We start from the raw sequence: 12,268 nt of genomic DNA, 5'->3' as shown, positions 1-12,268 counted from the left end.
TTGTCATAAAAGGGAGGTTGGAAAACACACTATCTTTACATGAGATAGGTAACCAAACAGCAGTTTAAAAAAACACCACTTAAATATTCGCCTGAATTGCGCAAGTGGGACCAATTAACCGCCATGACCCTCCTCTAACTGTGAGAGGATGTCTTTAGAATCGCTCCAACTCAAGCTTTATAGCTTATGCAAAAACGGAGGTTGGGCTAATCGGTGCTGAACCCTTTCTTTAAAACAATTTTGAAGTCCATATATTTGGAATTGTTCATTTTCCACAGGGCGGTCCATTCAAATTACGCACAGTCCGCGGCTACAACAGTTGAACCTGCACGGCATATCGACGCAGTCCCGAAATACGGAGATGGAGAAGGACGAGAGACCGTCGTGGGATAACCCTATGCAATTTGTCCTGGCCTGTGTGTCGTACGCAGTTGGACTCGGAAACGTGTGGCGCTTTCCCTACCTCTGTCAGATGCACGGTGGAGGTATGACATCTCTTCACCACTGTATTGCCCTATGTTCCTTTGAGCTACTTTGGTTAAGTTGTAAAGAAATTCACAGATTCAAATGGTAGAGCCCTGCAACAGGTGGAGCCCATCTATCCATTTGAATGATAAGAATTATCCCCACCTTTATGGAAAAGCTGGAGAGCACAGTTTGTGAAGTTTATTTATAGACTTAAACTATAAAATGAAGACGTAGCCTAGCCCACACACTAAAAGGGCAATAGCAATATTGAAAATAGCTTGGAATGTTGGTTAGAACAGGATTGACAATAAGTCTTTCTCTACTTCGAATTAATTACGCTATTAATCGGTTTACGGTAAAGGGTCTTTGAAAGTCTACACATTTCCATGAACTGTGAGGCGAGGAGACACAACCTTAGAAGATTCTGTCCTTGAGATATTGAGGAATCACAGCAAATTGACCAGTGAAAGTCCTGCTCAGATTAGGGTGCAGATTAATATTCGTTTACAGTACAAACATAAATGTTTAAAATATATTTAGTTGGTATACATATTCCATTTTTCCATTTCCACTTTACATGGCACTGGTTAGTGTAATTGTATGCTGTTAAAGTTTGTGTTGTATAAATTGAAGGTAACACGGGGCCGGATCAGGTACAAAGCCTGTACTATTATTCAGAGAGCCCCTGGCCGTCCTCAAATACCATAGGCTCAGGAGTTGAGTAAGGAAAATCCGTCTTAGTTAGCCATTTATTAAAACGGTATTCTTAAAATAAGTGATGTATTACTTAACATTTCTATAAATATATGCTTAAGATAAGTATGACGCATAGAATTCACACAATAAATGCATTGAAAGACAGGTGAACATAACGCATGTTGTTGTGGTGTTTTCAGTAAGATAATAACAAATAGGCACCAGGCAGAAACAGACATTTATGTTGGCAGTGGGTTCTTATCAGTCGCCTGGACTATATGCACTTCATTTCATTGATTTTTACACCTATCCCTAACGTCTACTGATTATGGAGTCTAAAGCTACTTAATTGACTGTGTGAAATAGAAATGCTTGCAGGTGTTGAAATGGCTAAACATCATGAGCTTTAATAGTCTATAGAAAAGCTCTTCTGTGATTACATTTTGCATACAATGGGTAAAGCTGTGCAAGCTGAAGAATGCTCAAATCAAACCATATCAGACCACCAGTAAAAAGTAACTGAGATCTGAAAAGCTTAGTCCTTGGTGTCCTTATGACCCGTAATATGTTGCTATGTTTTTAAGCAGCCAGTGTGTAACTGACCATGTACACGACTTGTTTTTCTATTTCTGACTAATCTGTGATTAAATGGTCAGTGAAAAGTGATTTGTGGGCGACACCTTCAAATATTTCACCCTGCCAGATTACACTCAGAGTAATCTGCTGTTTTCCACCCAAAACTTTGATTTGAAATGGTCTGTAGTCTGAGTGGCTTGAAGGGGAAATGAGTCGGAAGGACACCTCACTACAGGAGTCATGGTCCCACACTGTTTAAAGATGCAGTCCGTGATTCGGTTTTGCAAAAAGGTTGTATATTTAGATGGCACCCCTACCTTCTGTGCTTCTGACTGGCTTGGATTGTTTGTTTGTTCCCCATTTACAGAGTTGGAACAAACACCAGCGGTTTGAGGTGCAGTTTTCTGAATTTAACGAAAAGTGTATGCAATAGAATCACAGACTGCATTTTTAATTGCCCCCCCCCCCCCCCCCATCCACAACTGTAACTTTTAATGAGCTTCAACATTGACTGGGCCTCCAGACAACCCTAATCTACTGTACCTCGGCCAGTACTTGGCTTTAAGGGTCGTTAAGCTTGTATCTTGGTTGACTGCTCCAGTCAGACAGTAAGGAAATGACAGAGGACAGAAAGAGAGAGAGAGAGAGTGAGAATATGTCAGTCTGGCTCTATCAAGAGAAATCGGTCCAGAAGGAATATACAGTATGGTAACACAAAATAACTGTTTCTGTTTTGGTTTGTGTTACAATTGAATTATGCAGAAATGTTTTGTATTACATCTGAAGTGTCCATTTGAAATAAGAAGTGGTGTGACATACAGTGTGTGGCGTGTTTGAAATGGATAGATCTGGCCTTTGCTCTCTTGCTGAAATAAATCACCTTTATAATAAAACTAATCACAAAACAGCATAGTATTCTTATGGTAAATGATAAAACAATGATTTTATCATTCCTGGATTATTCTAAAGACTACAGTTATTAACTGATTTGTATTCAGGATGTTAACCCTTCAGTGCAGAGACATGTATCAGACTCATCTACTAATACATTTCTCTATCCATTATACTGTGAGTTAACAGATGTGATTATCTAAAAAGTGCTTAAGTTGTGTGTTTCTGTGTGTGTGTTTGTGTGTGTGTGCGTGTGTGTGTGTGTGTGTGTGTGCGCGTGTGAGTGTGTGTGTGTGTGTGTGTGTGTGTGTGTGTGTGTGTGTGTGTGTGTGTGTGTGTGTGTGTGTGTGTGTGTGCGTGCGTGCGTGTGTATGTGTGTCTGAAGGGGGCTTCATGATACCTTACTTGATCATGCTGGTGTTGGAGGGCATCCCTCTGTTTTCCATGGAGCTGGCCATTGGACAGAAGATGCGCCTGGGAAGCATTGGAGCATGGACTGCCATTAACCCTTACCTGGGGGGAGTGGGTGAGTGGAGCACACACTCATTCACACACATGTAAAGTGTGGGTCACACTGTCATTCACACACATGTACATTGTGTGCACATTTACAAATGTCTGAAGAGGCGTGCAAGCCACAAACATGTATCCTTACACTTATTCATTTAGCAGTAGCAAGGTGACTTACAAGTGATTTGCCATTTGCAAATTCAGTGCAAAATCAGCCATTTACCACATTTCTTTGTGACGCTGCATGTTTTCTTCTTTACCGCATAAATTGCACATAAAATTGAAGAAAATAAGCAATGATCTGCTTTTTCTTGCCTCCTGATGGTGGTATAAGGTTATGCACAGTCTGTCTCAACCACTGCCACTGCTAAAAGGTGTGATAGATAGATGACGTGATGGATTGATTTGCTTGACGGTCACTATACTGGAACAATTTCAATAGTTTTTGTCCATAGTAAAAATGTGGACCTAAATTGAAGGGAAAACAGGGCCAAGGTTAAAAGATAAAAAATATCCAGGCATATTTTTGCATTGTTTATTCAGCCAAAATCACTGGAGGAGGAGAGACAGATGTGTCTCTGTTCAGTGGTATAGCACTTTCCTGTGCCAATATAATCATCTGATACTTCCCAAAATTCTCCCCATTTAGGCATTGCAAGTTGCATAACGTCACTGTACTTGTGTCTCTACTACAATGTCATCAATGCATGGAGCTTCTGGTATCTCTTCCATTCATTTCAGGTAGGTCTGAATGGCTGTGAAAGTCATTGTCATATATGTAAGAGGACTTATATTGCATATAACAGACATGTGTCATGTTATTTTTAACTATAGAAATATGGTACTCCATAATAACAAACTGCTTGTTTACTGATCAGATTTCTTGAAGCCTTCCCATATGTAATTAATTGAATTGAGCACTATGCTACCATTATCATCAGTGTTAAAACATATTGCTTCTTTACTTATTTTTTTTTGTCTTGGGCCAAATGCCAGTCTGTGCTCCCGTGGGCCACATGTCCATTGAACAGCAACCAGACAGGGTATTTAGAGGAGTGTGTGGTTGCCACGCCTACGCAGTACTTCTTCTACCGGGAGACGCTAAACATCTCGCCCTCCATTGGTGATGATGATGGCGGGGGAGTGCATATGGGCCAGGCTCTCTGTCTGGTCCTGGCCTGGATGATCGTCTATCTCTTCATCGTCAAGGGAGTCAAGTCCACAGGCAAAGTAGGCAGGCACTGTACACACTGTCTGCCCAGCTCAAAGCTATAGCTTTTCTAAAGTTGTAGCTTTACGAGATTTAGTCAAGAACCTTAACTTCAGTTCTGGGTGTAACATGGGGCATGACTCTGTGACATTATGATGCTTTTCCTGGAGTGTAAAAGTGTTCTACACTGTAAAATTGTAGAACTGTAACATTTTACAAAATGATTTATGTATTTGTTTATTGACCATTGCCATGAAATGGTATGTGATAAGTGTATTAATAAGTGCAGTCTAGACAGAGAGCCAATTGGGACACATAACTAATAAGAGGGTGCCAAACCATGGCCTCCTTCCTAACATAAGCCTAAAGCTGAACCTCTCTGGGAAGCTCAGGGAGCAAAGGTAAGGTCAGGTAGTACTATTTACTGATTCGAAGAAAGTCAGGGTAATAAACCATGTCTGGTAAATTTCCTGGAAGTTGTAGTTTTACTCAAGTAAAAAAGACAGAATTGTTAAGGTGTAGCTAAAATGTAATGGATCAAACCCCTCTGAGCACCATTGGTGAACCTTTGACCCTGCTTGACCTCTACAGGTTGTGTACTTCACGGCTACATTTCCCTATCTGGTCCTCTTCATCTACCTCATCCGTGGAGTCACCTTGCACGGAGCCATGAATGGGGTCAAGTACATGTTTACTCCAAAGGTAACACGTGTGTGTGTGTGTGTGTGTGTGTGTGTGCGCGTGCTGGAGAGTTGACTTCCTCTTGACAGACCAATTTTAGAGCGTGTGCTTGTCAACCTGACCAGATACCACGTGTGTATACCCAAACACACCAAACTGTTATCCATAATATACAAGTTTATCAACAATGCCATTCACCTAATGATGTGTTTGGCCCTTGTTCACTTCACCAAAATTACCAGGGCTTTCTAGACAACTTTATCCTTGGACCACTTCCCTTCTGTAAGGAAAGTGACTCTTTGCCTACAGAAGGAGCTAATTGAAAAAGTAACTGCCACAAACCCATCAATACCTTTCTCTTTCTTGTGTGTGTGTGTGTGTGTGTGTGTGTGTGTGTGTGTGTGTGTGTGTGTGTGTGTGTGTGTGTGTGTGTGCGCGCCATATCAGCTGGAGCAGCTGGCTAACCCTCAGACGTGGATAAACGCTGCCACTCAGATCTTCTTCTCACTGGGTCTGGGCTTCGGCTCGCTCATCGCCTTTGCCAGCTACAACCAATACCACAACAACTTTGAGCAGCAGGCCGTCGTGGTGTCTCTGATCAACAGCGGCACCTCCATCTTTGCCTGCATCGTCACCTTCTCCATCTATGGCTTCAAGGCCACATTCAACTATGAGAGCTGCCTAGAAAGGTGAAGCTTTACTTTGAACAGCACAGCTGAGTTCAGCTTCATAGATAAGGAATTGCGGTCATGCAAGGTTGACTATCCAGGTGACTCACAGGCTTAAATATATAATATATATACTGTATATAAAGTATTTTAGGCAGCATAAATAACAGGGCCAGAAAGAGGCAACAGCATTTTCAGGATAGTTTGAATGGAGACCTGCTATCAGATGGGATCATATACATGTGGTTATAGGAAATGTTTGCTATCAGGGAGGAAGGGCCGCATTGTAGTTATCTCATGGTGGAATTAGAAGTGTGGGAATGCTTAGTTTATAATTGTCATTTACTGCTGGAGCTTATCAGAAGACCTTAGGACAAGGATGAGCATGCTTTATTTATGGGAAGAGATATATCAGCTTTAAAGACTCCTGCACTATTGGCAGAGTTTGAAATTATTGTGACTCTTATGTTCTGGAATACCAAGGAACATTAATGGTTCTGGAATACACAGAAACGTGAATGGTTCTGCACTATAGAGAAACATGAACGGTTCTGGAATGCACAGAAACATAATTGTTGTGACTTGCTTTAACCACCAAACGGATCACAATGTTATGAGTCAGTCTCCTACTTCATCTTATCTTTCCCCTGACATCATGTGGCTTTATCAGTCACCAAACTAAATCCTGGATCAACCATTGACTACTATGTAACAGACACCATGGGCCATACCCCAGCACTGATGAATGTTACTGACTGACTATGGTGTTTGTTTAAGACTATGCTTGCTTAAGATCCACCAACTCAGTTGTGGCTGACATTGACATTTCTATTACAGCATCAATATTGAGAGAAAGATGTTGAGACGTTGTGGAGAACAGTTCACTGGTGCTTACCCTAACTTTCTCCAAAAACCCAAATTTATTTATATACTATGCTCTCATCCAGGGTGAGGCTGCTGCTCCTGAACACCTTTGACATGGCAGAGGACACCATTAGCCTGGACAATATCGACTATTGGATCTCAGAGCTGAACCGTACCCACCCGGACCAGTTTGCCAGCCTAGCCCCAAAGCTGGACACCTGTGACCTGGAGGCCGAACTAGACACCGTAATATCTCTTGTTTCCTGCTCCTTTAACCTTTGCATATAGTGTGTGTTTGTGTGTGTGTTTAAGGGTTAGATAAGAAATGATAAGCATTATAATAAAAAGATGTATCAGCTGATAATACTAGAGGCTTGAACTATGTTATACCACACAGAGTTATATTATTGACCTTTAATCAATGAAGGAATCAGTCTTGCTGATAAGAAGATCATCATAGTAATACGTGGAAACACCTGAGCATGCATAAGAGATTGTTTATTTCATTAGCGCTGGTCACTCAAGGTCTGTATGACGTCCCCAGTTGGGAAGTGACTATTATCTACACGTTTACCTTGCATAGGAGAACAAATCGATGCAAAGATACTCATGATTTTACCAGTAGTGTGTGTAACAAGCTCTGTTCATGTTTTAATCTTGATGTAGTTCTGGTTCTACAAGCTCACCTGTAAGTAAACATAAGTGAAGGATGAGGCATTTCTCAGTTTACATGAGGGGAAAGAAAAAAAGAAAAAAAAGAAGATGTGTCAAAGTCCTGGTCATTATGTAATTGTCAAACGATTTACCAACACAGCTGAAACTAACGTAATATGAAACCAGGACAATTTCAGCAGACAAACGAAAGTTGAGAGGCTTATTTTATTAGTAGTTATTTAGTGTCTAAGTTTACCACTGCAGACATTTGTATCACCAAGCATAGAGCCATTCTCACATTTATATTGGTGTTGACACATACACACCTGCATACAAATAGGTCTAAGTTGGTCAGTGTCTGTTTCTCCTATTTCCTGTTCTAGGCTGTTGAGGGCACAGGCCTGGCCTTTATAGTGTACAGCGAGGCCATAAAGAACATGCCTGCGTCCCAGTTTTGGTCGGTACTCTACTTCTCCATGCTGCTGCTTCTGGGCATGGGCAGCATGCTGGGCAATGTGACCGCCATCATCACCCCGCTCAGAGATTTCAAAGTGCTGGCACGCAACTTCAGCAACGAGACCCTGAACGGTGAGCTTGGTTAGAGGAGGGAGAATGGTAAAAGAAAACATGGATGTGGACGACCACTTTAATCGTAATGAGTTAGTTAACCTATTTGGAAGTGACACATTTTGCTGGATATTAAATAATATTCCAGATACCAAAGTGTGTTCAATTGTGTTGCCCATAAGTGACAAAGGGATTGACAGTATTGTGTGTTGTTTCCTTTGCTCGTGCTCTGGTGTATCCCCCAGGCCTGGTGTGTCTGTTCTGCCTGCTCCTGGGTCTGGGCTTCACCACACGTTCGGGTAACTACTGGTTCGCCATGTTCAACGAGTACGGAGCCACCTTCTCCCTGCTCTTCATCGTGCTCATCGAGGTCGTCACTGTCAGCTACATCTATGGACTGAAAAGGTGTGATTGTGTTTTTGTATGATGAGAGAGGTGTCCTCCTTTTCTCTGTCTCTTCCACCAGTTATGTATCAGTGGTGAAAAACAGAATAAAACAGATGGGGGATGGAATGGCTTGAAATGGGTAATTTTAAGTCCTAAATGCAGAGAAGTTAACTTCCTTTTGAGGCAACTAAACATTGTTTAAACATCCTGATATTCAGTTGGATGCTAAATTAGTTTAACAAACTGTACTAAGTCTGGACGGCTCCTACTATTGTATTATTATGGTCTTTTGGCACTCTTTTTGCATCAGGTTAAGTGTGAACGAAATTTAGCTACATCAAATGTCACGATATTTGTTCCTAGAAAATATGCACTTAGCAACCGTGAGGAAGATGAAGCAACTGATAAAAGATGTTAGCTACATGTGTGGCTACTGGTAGAACAGCACACACTAGGGCTACAGATTGGTTGCACCTTAGTGAGGAACGTCTTTTTTCTTTGTTACAGCATTAGGACTGCAGAAAACATAAGTCTCAGTTCTGACTCTGCAAGTCTCAAGTTATTTTGATTGTTGAGTATTTGACTGATTATCTGGCAGTTGGGCATCATGACAAGATAGAATTTAAGGAAGAATGATACCAATATAGATTACTAGTAATCTGTTTAATGAGGCTTTTCTGTGGTAGTCTAGTCAAATCGATTAGTAAACAATATTGAATTTACATGGCAGCCATTTAATCTCCATTATCAGCTTTTTGTGACGCACACTTTTAGTGAGGTTTGTGTTGGTAACATTGTGTAACCTCATCCAACAGGTTTGAAAAGGACATTGAGGACATGCTGGGACATCGGCCCAACTGGTACTGGAAGATCATGTGGGCAGTCGTCAGTCCCCTTCTGCTCATCAGTCTCTTCATCTTCTACATTGTTGAGTACATCCGCGGCGGCACGCCAACATACCAGGCCTGGAACCCAGATTTGGTGAGATACTACTACTAATCGCACTTTCCATATTGCACTATATTGTACATACCATGGAAACCAATCAGTCACCAAGCCATTGTCAGTTTAAATTGGTTTTCTGATAGTCAAAATTAAATTAATGTAAGGCTGACTAGTTGTCAGCTAGCAAATGTTTTCATAATCCCCACCCCAAGCAAATAAGGGACAGTGTATCACTACGTTTGCACCCCCCTACCTCCTCTCTCTTCGCAGAAGTAAACAAAAAGTTTGGCAAAGGTGGGGGACACTGAAGGCTACATGTGACATGAAAGCCTTACATGACTGAAAGATATCTAGGCTACCATTACGGTCTCATTAAGCACTCAAGCTTTTGAGCTATCTGATAGATACCATTATTGATATCTGATGGGCTTGCTACTGAGATACTGGTTGATAATAACTACAGTTTAGCCATGCTTATTTGGGTCTGTTCCTGAAATCATTACAGCACTACAGCAAAATTGATTCGGGATATGTTGTTAAAAAGTGGAGCGTTCCATTTCTTCACAAATTCAGACAAACTCTAAATGTCATTATTTTGGCCTCTGAAATGGGATTTTACTGATAAGAAACACAATTTCTTGACAGTGTGGAATTATGCTAGCCTGGATACCAGCCTGAACCCCGCCCACAAAAAAATGTGGTCGGGAAGTTCGGTCTGGCTCTTTGACCGTTGGGGAGAAATTTTTCCTGGTAGAAAACAGTGCAGCCAATCAAAGTGCCAGGGCGGGCTTTATACGATGATGGACAGATGATCAAGCGGTAGATTCGAAATCCAACAAAGATGGCGGCATCTCGTGAGCCTGTTAGTGAAGATATTGACGGCGCATTCATTTTGAAAGAGGAACAGAGAAACGCGATTAAGGCATTTGTCGATCGAAAATATGTTTTTGCCGTCCTTCCTACGGGATCCGGTAAAAGTTTAATGTATCAGATGGTCATACTACGTTGCTCTGATTAGTTCTAGGTATCCAATTGAGCGAAGAGGCATTTTCTTTCCTGGTTCGTTGAAACACGCCCCATAATCACAGCTCAATGGAGCAGACTCAGACTCATATTCTGATTAGAATTATGAGTATGACATCGTCAGGGTAGAATTATGCCAGTGATGCCATCCTTTTCACAAAACATTATTTCTTCACATTCTTTTGCAATTTCTAGTTAATGGTAGGGTAAATGACACTGGAGAAATATTGTTGATATTCAAACTCACAAGCCTAGGCGCAATGCTTAACATGGGAGGTGAAGATCCTTATACGGCTTGGAAGTGGATATCTCTTTCTCATTGTTGATGCAAAAAAAACTAAATCAAACAAACATAGCATCCAACACAAAAACTAGCGAGAGTTAGTTGTTTGGGAAGGTAACCTTGCTAGTAAGGCAGGTTTCACTTTTTTTCAAATTCACAATCATTAATGGACAAATACCATGATATAGAGCGAACAACCACACGACAAGTAATGTAACTAACATTACCTAGGTTGTGGTTCAGCAAACTGTCAATTTGTACAGTTGCAGCTGTGAAGCTAAAATGCACAGCCACTCTAGGGAGCCATAGGCCCAACTCTCCTGCTATTATAGAGAACATCAAAACAACAGCATATCTTGGCAATTTATAAAATAGGCTTAATGTCCTTGGGAAAGCAATTAAACATTATGTGACACAAATATGTAGCACAGGTACCTGCTTGCTAGCTACCAGTTGGCATAAGCTACCACCAACATTAACAAACAGGACAAAACAATAGTGAAGTATTGGTTCTGTGCAACAGCAAAACTAATGATACCCACCTGTCTAGCGAAAATAGAGCAGCCTCTACAAAAGTTGTCATGCCTTTCAACTCTTGGAAGTCTCCACCATTGAAACACCTCACCAATGCTAACGCAGCTCTTCGACCGTGCCTTTTGGTCATATAACTTCTACAGACATTCCCCTCTTTGGCTGTTTCTTGGCCATCTCTCCTTCTTGCATGTAATTCAGCACTGTAGCTAGCATGTGCCAGATTTATCACTGCTCTCACTCCCACTGCCCCCCCCCCCCCCCCCCCCTTCCTGTCCGGGGCAGGAGCACCAACGGCCCCTGTTGCTGATTGCATGATTGGTTTGGAATCACTTACACTTCCTTTAATATCTGAATATTTGAAACTAACATTCTTACATACAGCACCTTTAAGTAACAATTTTTTGTGACTGCTTTTTTGTCTTTGTCTGCCTTAGGGAAAGTCAGTGGTGATGGAATATCCCTGGTATGGTCAAGCCTTCATCGCCCTTTTGCTCGCAACATCGGTCTGCTGTGTGCCTGCAACCGCACTCTATGCCTTCTGCAAAAAGAAGCAAAAACCTGTGCTCTCTCATGAACAAACTGTCAGTGCCATCTCAGGGTTGTAGGGCGCCCATCATCTGTTATGCACACGCTTATACAGTCACTCACTCTGTTGATTTGCGCATTTTCCTGTTTCGTTTTTTACTTTGGAGGGGGGTGGTGGCTCCTATGATGGCTACATCTGGCAGAGGTTAGATGGAAATGCCAACATCACCTACAAAATCTTTAATATTTCAATAGTGTATGCAATGTCAATTGAAAGCGAGGAGACACTTGTACCAACATCAGCATTAATTTTAGGTTACATATTTGTGTAAGGGTTCTAAGTGTTTAGCCTTCAAGAGAGGTTTGCAGTTTGTGCATCAGAGGGATAACTATTAGGAACACCGGCTACTGTCATTTTCTGCGCCAGAAAACAGACTGTTAAAATGGACATTATATTTGGTACTGACAACTGCTAGAGGAATACTGTGAACATTTATTTTGAAAGTGAACAGCATACCTGAACATGTTGGTGTTGTTGAAAAAATGTAAAGTCTTTGTACATAGATTTATACGTCTCCAAATTGTGGGTTGTAGTTTGCCAAATCGTGTAATAGCTTAAGATTTGTATAGTTTTATATCTAAGTTTTGCTTATCTGAATTGAAACCATGAACAATATGAAGTAACAAATATGCTACTTTGGAATATATGCCAACTTGTGTGCCAAGTGTATAAATAGGCACCAAACAAGATTTGCTTTTCCAAGATGCTAATCCTGGTTATTTGCA

At 41.3% G+C, this 12,268-nt stretch overlaps 1 protein-coding gene across 1 annotated transcript; it reads left to right on the top strand.

Annotated features, from left to right (window-relative positions):
• Nucleotides 1–361: 361 nt before the first annotated feature.
• On the top strand, nt 362–11,562 carry slc6a20 (solute carrier family 6 member 20; the record flags this gene model as incomplete). Its single annotated transcript, XM_080857836.1, has 11 exons — nt 362–485; nt 3,017–3,157; nt 3,791–3,882; nt 4,138–4,371; nt 4,943–5,053; nt 5,480–5,721; nt 6,648–6,810; nt 7,602–7,806; nt 8,031–8,190; nt 8,988–9,153; nt 11,392–11,562. 11 exons carry the CDS (start codon nt 362–364, stop codon nt 11,560–11,562), a joined length of 1,809 nt encoding a protein of 602 aa, XP_080713962.1.
• Nucleotides 11,563–12,268: the final 706 nt, after the last annotated feature.

Source organism: Sprattus sprattus (assembly GCF_963457725.1).
Source record: "Sprattus sprattus genome assembly, chromosome: 19".
Lineage (NCBI taxonomy): Eukaryota > Metazoa > Chordata > Actinopteri > Clupeiformes > Clupeidae > Sprattus > Sprattus sprattus.
This window is presented reverse-complemented; position numbering and strand designations above follow the sequence as displayed.